A 25523-nucleotide genomic window follows, 5' to 3' on the forward strand; every position below is an offset into this window, starting at 1 on the left:
CTGCATATTTTCAATCCAAGGATGTTTGAATCCAAGGATGTGGAACCCACAGATTCAGAGGGCCAATTATGTATATACTTCATTATAGCACAGTTTCCCCTACCAGTAAAATCCCACACAAGAATGTTAAATTTGTTACAGTCTGAATCAACATTGACATCATTACCACCCAGAGTCCATAGTTTATATCCTTAGTGCTTATCCATTCTGTTGGTTTTGCGAAATATATGACTTGAATCCACCATTACAGTATTGAATAATGTACTCACTGAATGTGTTCACTGCCCTAAAAATTCCCTGGGCTCCACCTCTTCATACCCTTCTCTCCACAAACTCCTGGCAACCACTGATCTTTTTGTTTTGCCTTTCCCCAGAACATTTAATTGGAACCACACACTTATGTAGCTTTTTCATATTTGCTTATTTAACTTGTAATTTGCACTTAAGGTTTCTCTGTGTTATTTGCATGGCATAGTAGCTTATTTCTTAGCACTAAATAATATTCCATCGTCTGTATGTACCACAGTGTATTTGTTCATTCACCTAGTGAAGACATCTTCCTTCCAAGTTTTGACAATTAGGAGTAAAGCTGATAATGTGGAAGTGGTTTTGTGTGTACATTAAATTTTCAGCTCTTTTGGGTAAATTGCAAAGTGTATGATGGGATCTTACGGGAAGAGTATGCTTAGTTTGTAGTAAACTGCAGACGGCCTTCCAGAGTGCCTGCACCATTTTACATTCTCACCAGCAGTGAGTGGAGTTCCTTTCACTCCACATCCGCACCAGCATTTAATGTTGTCAGTGTTCTGGATTGTAGCCATTCCATTAAGTGTGTAGTGCTATCTCATAGCTGGTTTTAGTTTGCAGTTCCCTAATTGTATGATATTTGGGCATGTTCTCACACGGCTTATCTGCCATCTGTACCTCTTCTTTAGTAAGTGTTACTTTTTCATTTTTTAAATTAGGTTATTTGTTTTCTTCAGGATAATAGCCCCTTTCAGATACATCTGTTGAAAATACTTTCTCCCAATCTGTGACTTGCCTTTTCATTCTTTAACAGTATCTCCCAAAACAGACTTTTTAATTTCAATGAAATCCAGCTTACCAAATGTTTCTTTGATGTACCATTGATGTTGTATCTAAAATGTCACCACCAAACCCAAGGCCATAAATTTTCTCCTATGTTATATTCCACAAGCTTTATAATTTCCCATTTTACATTTAATTCTCTGATCCATTTTTAGTTAATATTTGTGAAGTGTGTAAGGCTAAATTTGTCTTCCCCCTCCCCATTTTCTTCTTTTTTAAATGTGGATGGCTAGTTGCTCTAGCACCATTTGCTGAAAAGACTGCAATTTTTCCATGGAATTTTCTTTGCTCCTTTAAGGATATATTGATTATATTTGTTCGAGCTCTCTATTCATTTCCATTGAGCTAGTTTCTTTTGCCTCTCCAAAAAAACTTTAAAATAAGATCTGAGATTTTGATTAAGATAGCACTGCATGTATAGCTCAAGATGGGAGTAGTTGAAATCTTAACAGTAGTGAGTCTTCCTATACATGAACAGAGAATCTCTTTATTTAGTTCTTCTTTGTTTTCTTTTATAAAAGTTATAAGAGTTATAAAGGTTTATAAGAGTTATAAAACTACATATAGTTATATATGGGCTTAAATTGAAGAAAGGAAAACCACTAGTAGGGAAAACCACTAGAAGGGAAAACCACTAGACTATTCAGGTATGACCTAAATCAAATCCCTTAGGATTATACAGTGGAAGTGACAAATAGATTCAAGGGATTAGATCTGATAGACACAGTGCCTGAAGAACTGTGGATGGAGGTTCGTGTGTGACATTGTACAGGAGGCAGTGATTAAGACCATCTCCAAGAAAAAGAAATGCAAAAAGGCAAAATGGTTGTCTGACAAGGTCTTACGAATAGCTGAGAAAAGAAGAGAAGTGAAAGGCAAAGAAGAAAAGGAAAGATATATCCATTTGAATGCAGAGTTCCAAAGAATAGCAAGGAGAGATAAGAAAGCCTTCCTCAGTGATCAGTGCAAAGAAATAGAGGAAAACAATAGAATGGGAAAGACTAGAGATCTCTTGAAGAAAATTAGAGATACCAAGAGAACATTTCATGCAAAGATGGGCACAATAAAGGACAGAAATGGTATGGACCTAACAAAAGCAGAAGATATTAAGAAGAGGTGGTAAGAATACACAGAAGAACTATACAAAAAAGATCTTAATGACCCAGAGAACCACGATGGTATGATCACTCACCTAGCGCCAGACATCCTAGAGTCCGAAGCCAAGTGGGCCATAGGAAGCATCACTACAAAAAAAGCTAGTGGAGGTGATGGAATTCCAGTTGAGCTATTTCAGATCCTCAAAAGATGATGCTGTGAAAGTGCTGCACTCAATATGCCAGCAAATTTGGAAAACTCAGCAGTGGCCACAGGACTGGAAAAGATAGGTCAGTTTTCATTCCAATTCCAAAGAAAGGCAGTGCCAAAGAATGTTCAAACTACTGCACAATTACATTCATCTCACACGCTAGCAAAGTAACGCTCAAAATTCTCCAAGCCAGGTTTCAACAGTATGTCAACCGTGAACTTCCAGATGTTCAAGCTGGATTTAGAAGAGGCAGAGGAATCAGAGATCAAATTGCCAACATCCTTTGGATCACCGAAAAAGTAAGAGTGTTCCAGAAAAACACCTACTTCTGTTTTATTGACTACACCAAAGCCTTTGACTGTGTGGATCACAACAAACTGGAAAATTCTTAAAGGGATGGGAATACCAGACCACCTTACCTGCCTCTGGGGAAACCTGTATGCAGGTCAAGAAGCACCAGTTAGAATCGGACATGGAACAACGGACTGGTTCAAAATTAGACAAGGAGTACATCAAGGCTATATATTATCACCCTGCTTATATAATTTGTATGCAGAGTACATCATGCGAAATGCCAGGCTGGATGAAGCATAAGCTGGATGCAAGATTGCCGGGAGAAATATCAATAACCTCAGATATGCAGATGACACCACTCTCATGGCAGAAAGCGAAGAGGAACTGAAGAGCCTCTTAATGAAGGTGAAGGAGGAGAATGAAAAAGCTGACTTAAAACTCAGCATTGAAGCATCCAGTCCCATCATTTCATGGCAAAAGCATGGGGAAACAATGGAAACAGTGACAGATTTTATTTTTTGGGGGCTCCGAAATCACTGCAGATTGTGACTGCAGCCATGAAACTGAAAGATTCTTGCTCCTTGGACAAAAAGCTATGACCACCCTAGACAGCATATTAAATAGAGACATTAATTTGGTGACAAAGGTCCATATAGCCAAAGCTATGGTTTTTCCAGTAGTCAAAAAGCTATGACCACCCTAGACAGCATATTAAAAAGTAGAGACATTAATTTGGTGACAAAGGTCCATATAGCCAAAGCTATGGTTTTTCCAGTAGTCATGTATGGATGTGAGAGCTGGACCATAAAGAAGACTGAACGCCGAAGAATTGATGCTTTCAAACTGAGGTGTTAGAGAAAACTCTTGAGAGTCCCTTGGACTATAAGGAGAACAGACCATTCAATTCTAAAGGAAATCAGTCCTGAACATTCATTGGAAGGATTAATGCTGACGCTCCAATACTTTGGCCACCTGGTGCAAAGAACTGACTCACTGGAAAAGACCCTGCTGCTGGGAAAGATTGAAGGCAGGAGAAGGGGACAACAGAGGATAAGATGGTTGGTTGGCATCACAATTGATGTACATGAGTTTGAGCAAGCTCCAGGAGTTGGTGATGGACAGGGAAGCCTGGCGTGTTGCAGTCCATGGGGTCACAAGGAGTTGGACACGACTGAGTGACTGAACTGAACTGAGCTGATAGTTATATATATAAATATCCATCAATTCATACCTAAACATGTCTGAAAGTTTTCTTTCCATATAGATCTTGTACCTATTTTATTAGATTTATACCTAAATTTGTCTTCTTTTTTGGGGTGTGCCAAGAATTGATGCTTTTGAACTGTGGTGTTGGAGAAGACTCTTGAGAGTCCCTTAGACTGCAAGGAGATCCAGCCAGTCCATCCTAAAGGAAATCAGTCCTCTGAAGATTCATTGGAAGGACTAATGCTAAAGCTGAGACTCCAATACTTTGGCCACCTGATGCGAAGAACTGACTCATTGGAAAAGACCCTAGTGCGAAAGATTGAAGGGGGAAGGAGAGGGGGACGACAGAGGATGAGATGGTTGGATGACATCACCGATGCGATGGACATGAGTTTGAGTAGGCTCTGGGAGTTGGTGATGGACAGGGAAGCCTGGCGTGCTGCAGTCCATGGAGTCAAACAGAGTTGGACACAACTGAGTGACTGAACTGAACTGAATGTAAATAGTGCTGTAGGTATAATATAAAAGATTTTTTATTCCAGCATTTCATTATTGTTTTATTAGAAAGAAGTTGGCTAATTGGTTTTTATACTAGGTTAGCCTAATTTGTGGTCAACCCAATATGTCAACCCTGTACCCTGCAATTTTCCTATTATTAGTTCTAGTCATATTTTTTGGTTCTTCTTTCAGATTTTATATATATATATAGTCATGTCATATGCAAATAAAGGCAGGTTAGTTCTTTTGAATGCAATTTGTATACCTTTTATTTATTTTTCTTATTGCATTCACTAGGATTTCCAGTGTGGTGTTGAAAGGAGTGGTGAGAAATTTGTCTTTTCCTGATCTGTTAACAAGAAAGCTTCTAATTTGTTGTGATTGAGTGATGTTAGCTGCTGCTGTAGGGGTTTGATGTTTTCCCTCAAGATCATTATGGCACACAGCTAAAACTCTTGAATTTAAACACATAAAAAGTAACCAAACTACCAGTAAGCTGTAAGATAATCTTAAATTACCAGAAAATTTATTGTATTTTTATTTTTCATGGGTCAAGCGCTGCTTTGTAAGGAAAGTCAGACTATGGGCCAGCTTAAGAATTCGGTGAATAAGAATGCCTCCTGTCATCACTGTTGGCACCTGCACTGTCTGCTTGTTATTAGATTCCACACTTAGAATTTGTTTCTTCTTACGTGAGGATTGTGGACTCTGATAAAATGCCAATACTTTTGTGAATGGAGTAGCTAATTAGCTTCTTAGAATGAGTAAGTGTCAAATCCTTTCTCAAAGAATTTTATGTGGCAAAGATGAGTAAAAACAAGGAAGTTGATATTGGGGAAATGTCAAAGATAAATGTCATCTGCCTCATGTTGGTAATTTTGTCTGCTACTGACTTTGGGTGGAATACCTCATTGTAGGAGAATGAATCCACCTTTCTTTAACATGCAAAGCTAGAGGAAAATGAAAGTTGGCTTAGATCAAATCTAATTTTAAACCACCTTTATCAATCTACAGATGCATACACACACACACAAGTGTATATAGCTCATAAGTTTTAACTCTCATGAGATGAACATATGCATGCAACCAGCACCCAGCTTGACAAAGTGTTAACAGAAACTCAGAGCTCCTTGTGTCACCATCTAAGAAGTATCCTCTACCCACCCCCAAAAGGGTCGACTGAGTGATTAATATACACCACTCCCTTCCCAAAGGGTAGGTTATCTTCATTAAATGACTTGCCAGTAGCTAGCAAGGGGTGGAAATAGGGGGTGATATTCAACCCAGGCCTGTTGGTTTCAGTTGCAGTAATACTGTGCTCTGTGAAAAGTCCATATAAACCCAATAGTTCATACCTGAACATGTCTGACACTTTCCATTTGGGGTCTTTTAGATAATAGTAAGATCTGACTCTGGATATATCTGCTAACAGACCAGCAATATGATTGACCAGTTTTATTTCTGAATTTCAACTATTTCTGAAACTCCAACTATTTGTTTATGTTTAGAGATGCAGATTCACAGTTTGAAATGCTGAGTATGTTTTAGATAACTTAATTTTTTCCTCAAGTACTAAGCCCTGTATTCATTAGATTGCACCCTCTAAGTACAGAAAACTCTATTCATCTCTGAGACAAGGCCTTGGAAGACCCTTTGTCCCCAAGCATTCTGTGGCTTGTATCCCAGTGTGGGAAGGGACATGCCCATTCCCATTCCAGGTGGTCACCACATGTGCATGTGAGAGTTCTTCATTCCTTCCTTCTGCTGGCTCAGCTTTGTAAATGGAACTGAATACAGAGTAGGGGTGAGGAGTTGGAATAAGTTCTTGCCTCACTGTGTCCTTGAGCCATTCTGGGCTTTCCTCTAAAGGAGAGAATCTGCATGGGATCTTTATTTCTTTTAATGAACTCAAGTCATATCTTTTCAAATTTTCCTATCTGGAAACTTTAAGCATTATATATGGCAATCTGGACTGCCTGACTTAACCTACCAGTAAATGGCTTTTGCAAACTCCAGCAGTGAGAGCCCTCTAAAGGGAAAGGGTCTTCTTGACCTGCCACAAGAAGAGATGGAAGAATGTTCATCTTTACTCACCCTTGCCCCACCCTGATCATGAGTCCAGAGGCTGATTAAAGAGAGAAACCGGTCTCTGCTGTGTGTGAGAGTGCACCCCTCTGGGGAGGTGGTTGCCATAGCAGCACTCTGCAGCGCATCCCGTCCACAGAACCACGGGTCTGTCCCCTGACCTTCAGTGGTGAGGCAGCACCTCCTGCCAAGAGTTCCACTTTCTTTCTCTAGGAAGAGGAATTCATGTTTCACTTGACCAACGTTAGGTGGATGATAGTGTATTCCCAGTTTGGGATTAGGGAATGGGAAGGAAAAAAAAATGAATGAGATATTAAGACACAGATTTGTAGCAGGAGGTACAGGTTCAGTAATAGTAGACATTATCTGCAGAACACCAGGCTTAACCTATATATAATATCTAAATTACTAACTGGTTATTTTTTATTTTTAAGGTCAACTATTAATATTTGAGTTAGAATAGAGCAGCTAAAGCTAGAACCACAAATATGAAATATTTTTCAGTTCAGAAAAAATGTTATTTTACTTTGCAGAGTAAACATCTTTTAATTGGTATTACATGCAGAAAGTGAAATAATTTCATTTCTATTAAAGCTAACTGTTTCATGCCACAAAACATTGCTTAACATATCATTCTTTGGAGTAATACAGCATATATATTGAGAGAACTCTCCTTTTTTTCTATTAATGATAAAATACAGTGGGACACATCATAATGGAATTACTGTTAATTTTTTTTTAACCAGAAAAGAGATAAATTACATGATGAAGAAGAAAGAAAAAGCGCCTGGGTTAGCCAAGAAAGACAGAAAACACTGGATAGACTTCGAAATTTTAAACAGGTAGTAAAAGTGTGGTTAATTTATTATTATTCATTGCTTTTTAAACCGAGCTACATACATACTCCTACTGTAACATCTCTTTGATGAGAAAAATTTGATTTTCCTTTTGTTATTTAGAAAACAATTACAATCACAGCAGTCTTGGCTTACCATTTCTGTGGTATAAGAGGAATAGTCGGGCCTTTGGGAAGTCTGGATTCCCCTTGAGTTTAATAAAAGTTAGCTAGTAACTAACCATCCATTTCAAGCATCAACTTGTTATTAATTCTGTGCACATCAGACTGTGGTAGTAATCTGACCAGTGGGAGAATTAGAAGATGATCAGTATACATGAGAAATGCCTTAGCAGGTCTCTTGCCAAGCTAATCCATGACTCCAGACACTGACACTACAGCAGCTAAGCGTTTCCTAGGAATGTGCTTAAACCTCGGTAGTTTTAGTTCTTAGCAGCTACCCAAGAGCCTTACTTCTCCTCTTTATTCTGAAGGATCTCCTTGCAGGAGGAGGAGGCTTTTGAGCAAGTGAAAGAGTAAGGTGGGAATGGGCTCCTTAACAGAGGAATAAGCCTTGTATTAAGAAAATGTTGTTTACCAAATGCATTATGGGTGTGTTGTACCCTAGTAAAAAGATTGCAGCTGTGTGTATTAGTACTCCTAACATATTTTATCATTTTCTTTTTTTTTTTTAGTAGGTTGATTCTCTTGTCATTTTTTTATTTTTTTATTGAAGAATAATTGCTTTACAGAATTTTATCAGAAAATGCATATATTGTTTTCAGAGCTTTAAAAAAATACCACTTAGCCATTTAAAAACATTAATGTTTTAATTTTTGTCTGAGCATTTGGAAAATACATGTAAAAAATTAAGAATAGTTTTTTAGCAATAAAATAGCATATATATGTTTGACATCATTTGTTTTGAATTTTACACTGCTAATATTTTTCCACTTAAAGTAGTACTTTTATTACTAAGGGTCTTTTTATAAGGATTTGATAAGCAAATAAGAGTTTGGTGATAATTTTTTGTAAGGTATTACATTGTGATGTTTGTTTTTCTGTATATTTTCCCCTGAAAAATCACAAAAGCTCTAAAATAACACCTGGCATTAGACGGAGAAAATAAAGTCATTTGTTCATAAATTCTAATCTAACGAGTTATACTAACTTCTGATTACTTAGAGATACCCAGGCCAGGTCATACTTAAATCAACCCGATTGCGACTGGCTCAGGCAAGAAGAAGAAGTGCAGCGGGTCCCCTGTCCTGTGAAGACCAGTGTGACGGCCCGCCAGCAGCGCTGCAGGTCGAAGTGAAGAGGGAGGGCCTGGACGGAGGAAGGGCCGCGCTCCGGTCATCACAGGCCGCGGACGCCCGGAGCCTCACCCCACCCGACGGTCCTCCATCAGCACAACTTGAAGCCACCTCATCACTTCCCAGCGGCGTGGCCGCCGAGCTGCCTCCCGCTGTGTCTCGTCCACTGTTGAACCCTGTTGACTGCAGAGCAGGCTCGGTCCCCGCGGGGCCGCTCCCACCCCCTCTGCCTCCCACGCCGCCGCCGCCGCCCCCGCCGCCGCCGCCCCCGCCGCCTTTGCCCGTCGGTCCCGACGGCGCCCCGGAGACGCTGGAGAAAGGCCTGCCCCAGATGGAGGGGAGCGAGAAGAGGATCCCAAAGTCAGCCAGCGCCCCCTCAGCACAGCTCTTCGACAGCAGCCAGCTCGTCAGCGCCAGGAAGAAGCTCCGAAAGACGGCTGAAGGCTTGCAGAGGAGGAGAGGTGAGTTAAAAACACTGAGTTCATCTGTTGACTGAGGCATATAGTTAAAGACCATTTTTTTCCTCGGACATTACAAAGCTTTAAACATTATATTTTTTGAACATTATTTGATAGCAAACAGGTTCTCAAGGTCTCACCTTGGCAGAATTCTTACCAACCCATGTTTGCAGATGGGTGCAGACACAAACAAATGTGGGCTTGCTTGAGCTCTTAGGCATGTTTTTAAAATTTTATTTTTTGACTTGATCTCTTTGGTAACATATTTTAGGTTGCTCCTTTTATGTTAGAATCTGATTTTAAGTCTCAGAAATAAAAGGGAAGCTGTCTGGTCAGAGTAACATTGGCAGATCCATGTAACATTTGGCTACATATTTATTGAGGACTCTGACATGTTGTATAAAGAAAGAAGAAAAGGGCATTTCAGATATGCCTTCATAAAGCTGTTTTTGAAACAGTGAATAATTTTGCTGTTTAAGAGCTTTCTTAAAAGTTAAAGAGCTTTAACTTTCATGGAGAGACTATTTTATCTGTGTATTAAATTTTAATCTAAGAGACCATCCTGTAGGATATTTCTTACCATAACCCAAGTAGAATATCATATGTGAAAGTTATTTAAAAAAGCAAAATAATCACCATAATGAGCCAGAATTTAAGTTTCTTTAATTAAATGTGCAGTCCAGTCACTGTCTGAATTTAGATTGGATTTTTGTATTATGGAAACCCTTTAGGAGTCTCAGCCATAATATTACTAGAGATCATTCCCGCTCACAGCTCTCAGTCTGCTCTCTCCTCTCACACAGGAAACAATAGAAATACTAGTAATGCTAGACATGGAATTTGAGCCTTGGAACTTTTTTTTTTTAAACAAACATAATTAGTATCCCTTGTGTTCTGACAAAGTTCTGTCCATGCTTAATGGTCCCTTCTATTGATGTGCTTTCAGCTTCCTGGGCTGTCACAGTCCTGAAGTCTTAAAAGTTATACAGTTCCCCACTCTTCTTAAGCACAGTCCTAACTAACTTTGTTCTCTTCCATTTTCTAAAGTGAGCTCACCCATGGATGAGGTGCTGGCTTCCTTGAAGCGTGGTAGTTTCCATCTGAAAAAGGTTGAACAGCGAACTCTGCCTCCTTTTCCTGATGAAGATGATAGTAATAACATCCTGGCACAAATAAGAAAGGGGGTAAAATTGAAGAAGGTACAGAAGGAAGTCTTGAGAGAATCCTTCACGCTTCTGCCTGACACAGACCCTCTAACACGGAGCATCCATGAAGCTCTTAGAAGAATCAAAGAAGCATCCCCTGAATCAGAGGATGAAGAGGAGGCTTTGCCTTGCACAGACTGGGAAAACTAACAAGTAAATGGCCTTACTTTTCTTCAGTAGCATTCAGTATACAGCTTTTAATATTGGATGATGAGGTCTGTCATATTTCATTGCATCTGAGGGTCATTGTTTATTACATAGGTCAGTTAGAGCCTGGATCGTAAATTTGTAAACTTTAGGCTTTACTTCTGTAGTTTCCAGAAACATAACAAGAAAAAATGCTTTACAAAGATGTTGCTTTGTAAATGCTGTGTTTTTTTATATCCTGCTCATTAAACATTTCTTCAGTATAAGCTATAATGCAAGTAAAAAGGATAGTTTTACTCTAGTATAGTGATAGTCTTACTCTAGCTTCAGAAAAAATAGGAAAAGCTTTTTCCGACTTAGATGTGTCAGTTGCAGACTGTTACACATGTTGAATCTTGATATTTTGTTGGTTTCCCACAAAGGAATCTAATTGCATTGTGTAATTATTTAGCTCTCTAAGCCTTTAAAGTTTATCATTTATGACTTATCATAATTACTGCATTATCTACATAAAATTGTATGAATATCTTATTGAGTTACCTCTGTGGGTGTTGGTATTCTCCCAAGGTAATAGAGTTTTCCCCAATACATTTTAATAAGCTAATTTGTATAGTTATTTGGTACAAATTATGCTAAATATATAGAACTGGTAAAGACAACATAGGGGCTTCCCAGGTGGCACAGTGGCAACGAATCCACCTGCCATGCAGGAAATGCAAGAGACACAGGTTCAATCCCTGGGTCAGAAAGATTCCCTGGAGTAGGAAATGGCAACCCACTCCAGTATTTCTTGCCTGGAAAAATCCATGGACAGAGGATCGCAGAGTTGGACACAACTGAGTGAGTGAGTACACACACACAAAGATAACATATGCTATAAATCAAATAGTATATCAAATTGGTATGACTATAGCTGAAATGCTTGTACAGATATTAAATATGCACGTATATTCTATTGATCATTACGTTCTCTTGATAGAATGTTTCTATGGTCTTCACTAAAAAGGGGAAAGTAGGTGAGGCAGAGGAATGAGAAACTTATCCTTAGCACAGTTATTTTAAGAATCCCGGTGCCAAATCCTAAGAATTACCAAGAGAGCTTATTAAAAATGCAGATTCATGGCCTTCACTCCCAAAGATCCTGCCAGAGTAGAACTGATACATACGTAGTCATACATCTGGATTTTAAAAACTTACTCCAAAAAAAAACCCCCAAAACAGAAACTGTCATTAGTTCTTTAAAAAAACATTGATGTTGGAAGATACTGTTTTGGATATGTCAGAATATCACTGAAAGCAGTTTTGTCCTTCGCCGTCAGAAAAAGGCTCTGCTTCCGCGCTCAGCCCTGGCCCTCCCCCGAGCAGCTGCCCCGTCAGCAGCCTGACGGGGGCATGAAGACGCTGGCAAGTGGCCGTGTGTGATCCGAGTGTGTTCCAGCCCGCGTCTGACAGTAACACTGTCCTGCTCTGGCCATGAGTCTTGGGGCTAGTGGCATCCTTTTTCCCTGTTAGGTGTGGGGGCCTTAATTATTAGTCGCATACTGCTTTTGGATCCCAAAATAATTTCAGGCTCTTTGTGCTTGTATGTATGTACACTGTGCTTCGTAAAGGAATGTGAACATGTCCACTCATTGTGTGAGTGTGTCTGGAGACTCGGGTGTGCCTGATTGGGAACCATCCCCACACTGGGTGACTGTCCCACGTCACAATGCTTGCCTCCCATTCCCTTGTCCCCTTTCGCATGTAGCCAGTCAGTAAGCTGCTAAACCTATCCAGAAACTGCTGTGTTGGCACACGATTACATAATCCCACAGCTAGAACTTCACATAAGCACGCATTTCACATAGTCAAGTGGCTTGGATGTTTTACAGCTTTGGGCTGCTAATTACCTTATATCAGTTGTTAAGAATATGTCTATAATGAATTTGTTGTTCAGCTTTTAAGTCATGTCCAACTCTTTATGACTCCATAGACTGCAGCACACCAGGCTCCTCTTTCCTCCACTATCTCCCAGAGTTTGCTCAGATTCATGTCCATTGAGTCAGTGATGCTTTCTATTAGGCTGGTGCAAACATGATTGTGGTTTTGGACTGTAAATTTTAAATCATAACTAGGCTTAGACACATTATTAATCAAAATAGGAACCATTACAATCAATACATTTTTGGCAATGAGAAATAAGTTTGTTTATTCCTAAAGTGTAAAAATCCTTGCTTTGAGATTCGATGAACTCTTAGAAAGCATTTTCTGCCTCCTGCTGGTTATGGAAGCCTTTTCCCTGCAAAAAGTTGTTGAGACGCTTGAAGAAGTGGTAGTAGGTCTGCGAGAGGTTAGGTGAATATGGCGGATGAAGCAAAGCTTCGTAGCTCAATCCATTTAACTTCAAGCGTTGGTTGTGCAATGTGTAGTCAGGTGTTGTTGTGCAGAAGAAGTGGGCCCTTTCTGTTGGCTGTTGCCAACAGAACCTGCCAACCTGTTGGCAGGTATTGCCATTTTAGGTGTACCTCTTTGATTTGCTGAGCATACTTCTCAGATGTAATGGTTTCAGTGGGATTCAGAAAGCTGTAGTGGGTCAGACAGGCAGCAGACCACCAAATACATTTTTTGGTGCAAGTTTGACTTCACAAAGTGCTTTGGAGCATCCTGTCAGTCTTAACCACTGAGCTGGTTGTCACCACTTGTCCTATAAAATCCACTTTTCTTTACACTCTCAATACAGTTGAGCAGTGGTTCGTTGTTATGTAGAATAAGAAGATAATACTTCAGAATGATTTTTTTTTTTTGGTCAGCTCATGAGGCACCCACTTCTTGAGCTATTTCCCCTTTATAAAATGGTTAATGTTGAGTTTTTCAGCAAATTCTCGTGCAGTTGTAAGAGGATCAGCTTTGACCTCTGTAAAACTTCTGGAACCACCACTGCACGGTACGTTCGTTCACAGTTCCTGGGTCAAAGGTGTTGATGCTGCGAGTTGTCTTCATTGCTTTATGACCCATTTTGAACTTGAATAAGAAAATCACTCGAATTTGCTTTTTGTCTAACATCATTTCCCTAGTTTAAAACAAGTAATAAGTCATTAGCAAAAACCATAACGTGAGAAATGTGCATTAAAATGATATATAACATAACCACATTTAAGAATGTATTCCAGTACCAAATGGTAAGGTTCAGCAGTGCAGAATTGCAGTTACTTTTGCACCAACCTAATAACCATTCTCATCCTTGTCATCACCATCTCCTTCTGCCTTCAGTCCTTTCCCAGCATAAGGGTCTTTCCCAGTGAGTCGGCTCTTTGCATCAGGTGGCCAAAGTATTGGAACTTCAGGATCAGTCCTTCCAATGAATATTCAGGACTGATCTCCTTTAGGATTGACTGGTTGGATCTTGCAGTCCAAGGGACTCTCAAGAGTCTTCTCCAGCACCACAGTTCGAAAGCATCAGTTCTGCAGCACTCAGGCTTCTTTATGGGCCGACTCTCACATCTGTACGACTGCTGCTGGAAAAACCATAGCTTTGGCTGTACAGACCTTTGTCATCAAAGGGATGTCTCTACTTTTTAATAGGCTGTCTAGCTTGATTGGCAATTTGATCTCTGGTTTCTCTGCCTTTGTAAATCCAACTTGTACAACTGAAAGTTCTTGGTTCATGTACTGTTGAAGCCTGGCTTGAAGGATTTTGAGCATTACACCTTGCTAGCATGTGAAATTAGCAGTTGTACAATAGTTTGAACATTCTTTGGCGCTGCTCTTCTTTTGAAATTGGAATGAAAACTGACATTTTCCAGTCCTGTGGCCACTGCTGAGCTTTCTAAATTTGCTGACATATTGAGAATGCAGCACTTCATCTTTTAGGATTTTAAATAGCTCAGCTGGAATTCCATCATCTCCACTAGCTTTGTGCGTAGTAATGCTTCCTCAGACCCACTTGACTTCACCTCCAGGATGTCTGGCTCTAGGTGAGTGATCACGCCATCGTGGTTATCCAGGTCATTAAGCCGTTTTTTTGTAGTTACTCTGTGTATTCTTGCCACCATTTCTTAATCTCTTCTGCTTCTGTTAGGTCTTTACCTTATATTTCTGTCAAAAGTGAATAATCCTTTGAATATTGCCTAGAATCTTCCTGTTTGGCTGATTGTTAATGACTGATATATAGTATAATGTTAAGAGGAACAGTGAAATACTGCCAGAAAATGCATGAGCTGGAACGGTGGCAGAGTAACTAAATGCATCCTACGCCAGAAGCAAACTACAGACCAGTTGTAATCCCTTCCAGTTGAGCAGCCATTGATAAAGGGCTCTGTGACACTGCCTGTGGGTGATCTTAGTCATTTTTAAAGACTCTGAATTTTTAGGTACTTTTCTACAGGTGGCTAAAAGGCTATAATTTGTATTTCCTATTAATTGGTTTCTTTCCTGTAGATTTAAAATAATATAATTATGTACTTGTTTTTGAAGAACTAATTTTTTTCATAGATTTCATATTTTTCATAGATTTCATATATTTCATAGATTTCATAAATTTCATAGATTTCATATTTTTCATAGATTTCATAGATTTCATATTTTCATAGATTTCATATATTTCATAGATTTCATATTTTTCATAGATTTCATATTTTTCATAGATTTCATAGATTTCATAGATTTCATATATTTCATATTTTTCATAGATCTCATAAATTTCATATTTTTCATATTTTTCATAGATTTCATATTTTTCATAGATTTCATATATTTCATAGATTTCATAGATTTCATAGATTTCATATATTTCATAGATTTCATATTTTTCATAGATTTCATAGATTTCATAGATTTCATAGATTTCATAGATTTCATATTTTTCATAGATCTCATAGATTTCATATTTTTCATATTTTTCATAGATTTCATATTTTTCATAGATTTCATATTTTTCATAGATTTCATATTTTTCATAGATTTCATAGATTTCATAGATTTCATAGATTTCATAGATTTCATAGATTTCATAGATTTCATAGATTTCATATTTTTCATAGATTTCATAGATTTCATATATTTTCATAGATTTCATATATTTCATATTTTTCATAGATCTCATAAATTTCATATATTTTCATAGATTTCATAGATTTCATAGATTTCATATATTTCATATATTTCATAGATTTCATAGATTTCATATTTTTCATAGATTTCATATTTTTCATATTTTTCATAGATTTCATATTTTTCATAGATTTCATATTTTTCATAGATTTCATATATTTCATATTTTTCATAGATCTCATAAATTTCATATATTTTCATAGATTTCATATTTTTCATAGATCTCATAGATTTCATATTTTTCATAGATTTCATAGATTTCATATATTTCATATTTTTCATAGATTTCATAGATTTCATATATTTCATATATTTTCATAGATTTCATATTTTTCATAGATTTCATATATTTCATAGATTTCATATATTTCATATTTTTCATATATTTTCATAATTTTCATATATTTCATATATTTTCCATAGATTTCATATTTTTCATAGATTTCATATATTTCATAGATCTCATATATTTCATATTTTTCATAGATCTCATAAATTTCATAAATTTCATATATTTCATATTTTTCATAGATCTCATAGATTTCATATTTTTCATAGATTTCATAAATTTCATATATTTTCATAGATTTCATAGATTTCATAGATTTCATAGATTTCATATATTTCATAGATTTCATATTTTTCATAGATTTCATATTTTTCATATTTTTCATAGATTTCATATTTTTCATAGATTTCATATTTTTCATAGATTTCATATATTTCATATTTTTCATAGATCTCATAAATTTCATATATTTTCATAGATTTCATATTTTTCATAGATTTCATATATTTCATAGATTTCATAGATTTCATATATTTCATAGATTTCATAGATTTCATATTTTTCATAGATCTCATAGATTTCATATATTTCATAGATTTCATATTTTTCATAGATTTCATAGATTTCATATATTTCATATTTTTCATAGATCTCATAATTTCATATATTTCATATATTTTCATAGATTTCATATTTTTCATAGATTTCATATATTTCATAGATTTCATATATTTCATATTTTTCATAGATCTCATAATTTTCATATATTTCATATATTTTCATAGATTTCATATTTTTCATAGATTTCATATATTTCATAGATCTCATATATTTCATATTTTTCATAGATCTCATAAATTTCATAAATTTCATATATTTCATATTTTTCATAGATCTCATAGATTTCATATTTTTCATAGATCTCATAAATTTCATATATTTCATAGATTTTCATAGATTTCATATTTTTCATAGATTTCATATTTTTCATAGATCTCATATATCTCATATATTTTCATAGATTTCATATATTTCATAGATTTCATAGATCTCATAGATTTCATGTATTTCATGTATTTTCATAGATTTCAGATTTCATATATTTCATAGATTTCATGTTTTTCATAGATTTCATATTTTTCATAGATTTCATGTATTTTCATAGATTTCATAGATTTAATATATTTCATATATTTTCATAGATTTCATATATTTTCATATTTATCATATTTTATATTCATAAATTTCATATGTTTATATTTCATATTTTTTCATATATATCATATATTTCCTATTTCATATATCTCTCTCTTAAAATCTCCAAAACCTCCTCCCTAATCCGTATAGTAAATGTGCTATTTCGATAACCTTTCTTAAAAGATTTCCACAAGCTCCCAGGACATCATCTTATCTACATGTCCTCATGTTATCTACATGTCCATCATCTTATCTACAGGTCCTCATGTTCTTTTCCTTCCTTCTGTGTTCTTAGCCCTCCCCTTTACACAATACACTATCCCGTCTTCTCAACTCAAAATTGCTCTAAAAATGTCCTTTCCTTCCTCCACCATAAAACTTTCCTTCACTACCAGATCATTTCTCCAATTATTTCTCCCTTCTTAAAAAAAAACACAGCAAAACAAATCAACACTTTGTCTTCCACTTCACTTCCAGCCATAGCCCTCTCTTCTGTTCACAAAATAACATCTACTTCAGTTTACCATAACAGTTGCAGTTTATGTTTTATTATTAACAATGCCCTTTTCAAATGCATTCCAGTTTGGATTGTAAATTACATAGCTAGCTTACCTCTTGGTATAAAACTCCCTAAAACTGTTGTCTGCATTCATTCTCTCCAATGTTTCACCTTATTCTCTCTTGTGTCCCAAGGACAAACAGATCTTGCCCCCACAATTTCACTACAACTTTTTCAAGGTCAACAGCCATGTTCTTATTGTTAGATCTGACTGTCAGTTTTCACTCATCTTTTTGACCTCTGAGCAGCGTTTAACAGTCAACCATTCCCTTCTTCTTAAACAATGTCTTCATTAGGCTAAATTTTAGGGCACCACTGTCTGATTTTCCTTCCATCACCACTTCATGGTCTCCTGTCCTGATTTATTCCTCACCTTTCTGGCCTCTGAACACTGTGGCTAAAAGGTGGCTAAAAGGCTATAATTTGTATTTCCTATTAATTGGTTTCTTTCCTGTAGATTTAAAATAATATAATTATGTACTTGTTTTTGAAGAACTAATTTCTTAAAACTTCATCAAGTAAAAACTTAAGGTCCTGGACATGCTTAGCTTCACCCACCTGTAAAAGCTCATCTTAGATCTGTTTAGTCATAGGTAATAGTGTCCTTGAAAGGAATTTCTAAACATAAGGAAATATATGTATTTGAATAGATTTGTTTTGTTTCCTGTAGGGCCCTTCTTAAACTTATGAAGTAACTATAGTAGTGTTGTCCAATAGAAATATGTGAGTCAGATTAAAAAAGTTAAAGATGATGGGGGAAATTGATTTTAGTAATATTTTACATGACATATTCAGTATAAAATTCCACAGTGTAGTTTAGATTTTTTTTTTTTTTTAGTATGGCATCTTTAATAATAGCACCATCTCAGTTTGGTTGCCAAGTATTCATTGGTTAAATTAAATTGCCTTACCAAAACCAAATTTTGCTTAATGGAAAAATATTTTATATAAGATTTTCATTTAAACCAAATTAAAATCAGTTTCTCAGTCATACTTGACACATTTCAAGTGCTCAAAAGCAACATATCAGCTTTTATCTGACAAATAGGTCATATATATATTTCTCATGTGTTGTGGATCAGTGCATGAGTCTCAAAAACAACTATTTTGAATTTTAAAAAGTCCTGCTAAAAGCATCCATTTAAAGACCAATACTAACGCTGTCTTCTAAATCTCATTATGAAAACTCCCTCTGGTGTACTTAAAGATGCCATCTGATAGTTCTTATTACACTGTCAGTTTATGAGGCAAAGATTTTAAATTTTATTGTTCTTTTTTGTGTATAAGTTTTGACATAAAATATTAAAGAGTAAAAGGAAGAAAAGTGAAAGTGAACCTAACATACAGTCTTTAAAAAAAACTCTTTTCCCCAGCTTTATTGAGAGTAACTGGCATACATCACTGCATAAGTTAAACAGCATAATGGTTTGATTTACATATACTGTGAAATGATTACAACAGCAAGTTCAGCTAACCTCCATCTTAAAAGAAAAATATTCTCCTTGTGATAAGAACCCTTTTAACATCTTGCCTATATATTATAGCAGTGTTAACTATAGTAATCTTGACATGCAACCTTTTAACAGTGATTAAGATCTATTATTTTGTTTCTCACTTTTATTTGATGTTTTCTATACATCATCTGGTATAAATGGTTGTTTATAATGGCCAAATGGTATAAAAAGGCCATTTAAAAGAAAAAATCCATCATTGTTCATACTGGATTTTGCAAAGATATGGGGGAACATAATACACAATGTCTTTCATAAGCCATTCTTTTTAATACACTGTATTACTCTGTACACAGGTAAACTCAACAGAATGAAAAAACACCTACAGTTGAACATTGGCTCTTGAAAAATTGTTAACATTTGGTTCCACGATTGGATTCTATTAGATCCAAAATGTATTGACTCAGTGGTATGAAAAAGGAAGCACAACGGGCAAGTTACCACTTTCCAGTCATTCCAGTAGATGGTGGTTAACATGAGTTTAAATGTGCAATGTTCCTGACTGCAACGAAGAAACGGCCTTCTGAAGATTCCTGTTTTTAAGCACCTTCCCCACCTGTCCACCCGTGTATATCCTTGTAGTGGCCAGTAAAGCTCGGGGTCGCTATGAGTTGGAAGAAACACTGGGTTGACAGATCTACTGTGAGCTGTGTTGAGACTGCGTTAAAGTCCATCGTTCAGTGCACTGAATAGTCACCTGCTCAAGATACAGAGCTTGTTCTGTATCAGCTTAAATAGTGTGACCCTCTGAAAAAGAAGTTAATCATGATAGCTATAGGGTAGGAATTGGAAGAATCAGATGGAAATGCACTGACAATTCCCACATTATTCATCTCCAAGGGATTTTCATAAAGATGTTCAACAACATCTGAAAAGATACATAACCATGGAGGTACACCTATAAATGTGTTTACCACAACGTGATACATTTAACATGGCATATTTTTAGAAGCCCACACATGTAACAGTTTGTAAAGTTTCAAAGTAAAAATTTCCATGCTTTTAAATAGCTCTTCATAATTGTGAATTTATAATAGTTTGAATTTTATGTGCAGCTTTGTTTATGAGAAGCAATACTTTGTAATTTGATAATATTTCAAATTATTTTTAGCCTTTTCATTTGAACTATTGCTTGATTACTGTAACTCAACATGACTTTCCTATTGAGAATCAAAAATCAGGATTCAATAGTAGGGATGCAGATCTTAAGTCCTTCTAACACAGACCATATAAGTTTTTATTTTTATGTTCCACAGTGGGAGAAAAACATGCTCTACAAATGTGCAGAAAGTAGACAGGCAGAAAAGGCTCTTTGACTGGCATTTCACTCTTCACATGCTTTGAATTGAATTTTGGGAGACAGCCTTTGTTATTGTCAATAAATTTTTAAACATATGTATGTAGCTGTAGGTGCTGATTTTGCTGTAATGGAGTCCTGAAGAATGCATGGAGCCGACATGAATTCTCAGCAGGACTGCTGTGGGGCTTGAATGAAGGTAGATATGTTGGATCCAAGTTTACACTACTCTGTAAGTGTGATTCTGGATAAGACAGGTCTTGATCTGTACATGAATGGCTGATGTACCAAAATGAACTTTGAGGCAGTTCTCTGGCCTAGACCCAGAAAGCAGTCCTGGAGTAAAAGTCCTCCAACGTATCTGCGTTGGTGATCCTGAAGAAAAATTACTTTCACACCTTTGTCACTTGAAAATGTTATTTCTTTTAAAATAATTATGGAGATAATTTTCTGTCAACAGGTTATATAAAAAAAGATCTGTTAAAATGTTGGTAATATATTTATTGATGAGACTATGAGCATTTTCACAATATATTGGCTTTATTCTAGCATCATTCTCACACCTTATCTGAGAATATTAGAAATACAGATTAATATAGTTCACTCAATATCCTGATTACAGTGGAGGTGGGCTATAGATTCTTGTAACACACCTTCAGCAATGCATTGAAACATGCCTTTTAACCTAATGAGTGATTTGATTGATATATTTGAAAAAAAATTCTTTTAGCACATTTGCAAATCTTAAATCATGTATCAATTTTTTGCCTTTGGTTTTTCATATCATGTTTTTTGGGGGGGATTTGTTTCATTTATTAACATTTAGAAAAATACTGGTGTCATATTAACAGCAGAAGCCCTGGAACTTTAATATGTCTAGCGGGAATTACTACCCACTTAGTATTACAGCTGGGGTTCCATCAAGAGGCAGTGCTCCCTTTTAAAAGGGTCCTGTGACCTGTTTTCCTGAGCCATGTTGTAATAAATTTCTAGCAAATGATGCAGGGTGTTCAGATCCATGTGAATCCTTTAGGAGTGAATCCATGGCTGTAAGCACACCACCCCGGCACTCTGTGAAGTTTGTCCTCACACCTGAAGATAGAAGGTTAAAGCAGAATCTCACTAGCAGCCCCCAGTGACCATTCTCTGTAACAGCTTTCTCCAAAACATCTACTTCCCCTCCTCTAGATTCAGGTTCCTCCTTCCACAAAATTACATGTTACTGAAGGTCATCAACCTTTGGAGTTCTCACAAATAATAGAGTTTCAGATAACTGCAGTCCATTTGTCCAAATAAATCCTCATGTTAATTAAAAATCAGTTTCAGAGCCCCCCAAAATTTATATCAATTTAAGTATGGTTTCCTTTTTATCTTTGCCCCTAAAAAAATGAGCATCTCTGCCCTTAGTATTAAATTTGTATATATTTAGGTAGGATGGTGCTTATATATGATCATGTTTCCAGTTCCAGATTTGCCCATACAACTAATGTGGTTTATTTGACAATTATATTGCTGTTAATATATCATTTCCATATCAAAAATCCCCAGACAGCTGCTTGCTTATACTGAATCAATTTTTAAGTTAACTTACCAATCTAGTCTCAACTGAATATACTTAAAATAGGGAAACAAGTAGGTGGTGACTTAGTTGTTTGGAGGTTAATGTTACTGCTCACTTGAATGTCAATTTTAAATATTTCTTTTACTAATACAACTAAAATTATGTACATATAATCGAGGCCTGTATAGAAAAGGTATTCCTAATGGTTTAAAATCCTCATGGTGCTGTAGTGTAGCAGCGGTATGTGGAAGAAATACCTGGCTAAAGAAGAATTTTAAAAGAATTGCTCACGTAATGTATATTTTATAGGCTTACTGAGTCTGTGAGCAGCACAAAAACAATCATTCTTTAGTTATCCATTGTAGAACTGAGACATTTCTATAAAATGCACAGCTATAACAGTTGATCAGGAGTAGTATTTCCACAGTGAAAAATATGGGGGCTTTTCTTATATGGACACACAGAAAATTTATTACTCTGTATAATGAGGGAGGGAAAAGAAGCCTTGTTTATACAAAGCTGAAATGTGTAGCAGTATTTGTTAACTTAAGGCATGACCTCTCTCTGTCATAAAATGTGTTAGATTGAAAAGCATACTTTGGCCATAGCATGCACTAAGAATTAAAACTCTTATATCAGTGGAACAAAAATGAATGGGCAGCATCTTCTCTGTTTGAAATGGGACCAGTATACAATTAATACATTTAAATTTATACATTCCCTAAGACTGTTTTTAAATTGCATTCATTGTGTATATAAGAAAAGCCTTTTCTTTCACTAAATACAAGGTTTTCTTTTTAAACCTTTATAATTATTTTTAAACCTCTGTGACATCAGACACCAACCTGTAAAGTGCTCATGGGTTACAGGCCTTATCAGGGAGTTGAAATTTATATACATAATACCAAATTATTTGTAAAAAGTCTTTTGAACAGCTATAAAACATTTAAAAACTGTGGCAGATGCAGTTGTCACACATCCATTTGATAGTGAAAGCAGAAACCCAAACAAGTCTTACCTAATTCTTGCACTGAATTTAAATAATATAAAGTTAAATGTGCATTTTAAACATTTTATTTCCCATTTATTGGTTAGCATAGAACAATGCTTAGTGTTAGAGAGTTGATCACAAGATTGGTTTTAGATGGAAGATTGGTTTTAGATGGAAGAAAGCAGAAGCACCTTACTGTGGAGCATGTTGCATTCATTTAGTGCTGCTGAACAATTCAGTAGTGATTTCTGAACTTTGCTGCAAAGTGCTGTTTATTTAAAGCACATAAAAAGAGTCTCTGCTTAATTGCTTTGTAAAGTAAAGCAATGGTATTTTTTATCCTATAAATATAGTCTAATTTAAAAGTTTTTCCTACAAAATGAGTTTATATTGCTGCCTAAACTATCATCTATGTAAACAAAGGATTTTTTAAAAGGCGAGAGAGGGAGTCTGGATTGTGAGAGAGTGTGTGTGTGTTTAATGTTTGTTCATGGAATTATTTTAGAGATCTGTTCATTCTAAATTTTTTTGTTTTACCCACAGTAAATGTACAGCTTGATAGTGGAGGGATTTAATTGATTGAATTCCAAATTCATAAGTGTCTCTCCCCTTCTCCAAACACATGAATTACACCACTGTAAGGTGTATGTACATAAAATACCTCTGAGGCTGATATGTTAAATGTATTATCAATGTTATACTGAGTCTTAAAGCAGCCTTGTTTTGAGGGTAAGGAGAAAGTTTGGAGTTTTCTGGTCGGGTGTGACTGAGAGAGGCTCCAATTGGTGAGTTCAGGAAAGTCTCTGGAAAGTGATTTGAGATGTATAGAAAAGGTATGGGTGTTGGTTAAAGAGTTCAGTTTTAAGAAGGGAAGTTTTGTTTTTTAAACTTGCATGTTCTATGGTTAACTATCGACAAGTTATTCTGGCTTTTCCCAATACTAATTATATTGGTTTTAAGAATTCTCCATAATCACAAGATGACATTTTCCCTTCATTTGTGACCAAAGAAGGGTAGACAGTACAACCCATGCAAGTGACTTCCGACTTCCTCAACTTGGACGGGATCCCCACTGCGCCATTGAATTTCTTACTGTACTGTATGTCTTGCCAAGTGTGAAACCATAATATATAATTTATGAAGAACTGAAGGCTACCGATCCTTTTGCATGAATAAAAGCCCATTAGGGCTAATGAAACTGATGTCTTTTAGCCATTCTGGTTAAATGAAAATTTTAATGGCAAACCAGTTCACGACTTACTAGCTTTGTGCAATATTATAATGTAGAGGCAAAACACTAGCACGTTGTGCTTGGCTTTTCAGGATGGCTTTAACACCATTACACTAAAATGGACACTGTACAAAATGTATTGTAAATGGCAGCTCTTGCAGATTTACAGTACTTAAATATGCTCAGCTAACATTCTAAAGTATTAAAAGTACAGAGGGAAAAAACTAAGCATTTAGAGCAATACCATGAGATCTCCGACGATGTTCTGACTGTTGCCTTTTGCTCTTTAGTGCAACTTTCTGCGTTGTAATCACTGTGTCGCTTTGTATTTCATGTTTTTTACACTCATGACTTCAGAGTTAAGGACTTGGACAAGTATTGCAATCACCTTTCTCTTCTTGTACATGCAGCGTAACAACATACAGTTTTGGTGCTTAACAATATTCTTTTTTTCTTTAATAAAAGATATTTATTGAGTTAAGCTCATTTTGTTTGTTTAAAATCACAATGGTGGTATATAATGTCACTTCCTTTCTAATAAGAAAGAGCAAGCTATACGTTTGTTTTTACATGATGAGCTGGGTTCAAATTCTCCACCTCTGTACCTCTGCCTCTTCCTGACCTCTATTTGTGACAAAATACAGTTTAGAAATGTTTTTAGCAGTCAATTTGTGATCATCTAAATTGGGGGAGATTGTTGTCTTCACATTCAGTAACAGGACTCTTAACTAGAGCCTAGTAGGTTCCCTGAGCCGATCCTGCCGTGTTGCAGCCCGAGTCTAAACCGTCCTTCATTAACGGGCTTAGGTCTCTGATTCCACCCAGGGCCTGAGTCAGGGCTCCAGTCCCTCTCAACCCCACACAGCTCCAGTCAGTCTCATCTCCTTGGATAACTGAGTTCTTGTAGGTGGCTGTTTTTTGTTTGTTTTTTTAATCAGGGTTCGTCTCTGCTTGAGCAGATCCACATTCTTGTATTACATCCTTTTTTTTCTTCCCTTCTCCCTTCCCCAAGCCCTCATTTATAAAATGATGGGCCAAGTAGGAAATGGCACTTTTTCTGGTCTCTAGGGTTAAGGGAGCCATTTCTCCCAAGGAAGGGCCTCACTCCTTTATATTCCCTCCATAAATGTATACAAAATAGAGGGCTTTGATTACTAGATGGTTTTACTACAAGAGTTTAGAGAATGCAGTTAATAGTGCTTTAGCCAAAATGATAGAATATCATGTTCAGCCTCAAAATGAATGGACTTAATTCAAGTCTCAACACATGGCAGTCCATCCTTGTGAAAATCATGCTGTGGCTGGTTTGGAATGGGCTTAACTGGGTGACCTACCTGGACAGGTGGAAACCTCTCCTGGA

The 25523-nt window shown here is 36.3% G+C and overlaps 1 protein-coding gene across 2 annotated transcripts in view; it reads left to right on the forward strand.

The window, feature by feature from the left end:
• JMY (junction mediating and regulatory protein, p53 cofactor) overlaps positions 1-24644 on the forward strand; it is a 73704-nt gene extending 49060 nt beyond the window's left edge. For both annotated transcript variants that reach the window (XM_070468604.1, XM_020897766.2), the window contains 4 exons: positions 7225-7320; positions 8499-9090; positions 10135-10445; positions 19380-24644. In XM_070468604.1, the coding sequence (XP_070324705.1) occupies positions 7225-7320; positions 8499-9090; positions 10135-10442 (996 nt within the window). In that variant the 3' untranslated portion in view covers positions 10443-10445; positions 19380-24644. The remainder of the gene's footprint in view (positions 1-7224; positions 7321-8498; positions 9091-10134; positions 10446-19379) is intronic.
• The last annotated feature ends 879 nt before the right edge of the window (positions 24645-25523 follow it).

Source organism: Odocoileus virginianus, chromosome 6 (assembly GCF_023699985.2).
Source record: "Odocoileus virginianus isolate 20LAN1187 ecotype Illinois chromosome 6, Ovbor_1.2, whole genome shotgun sequence".
NCBI lineage: Eukaryota > Metazoa > Chordata > Mammalia > Artiodactyla > Cervidae > Odocoileus > Odocoileus virginianus.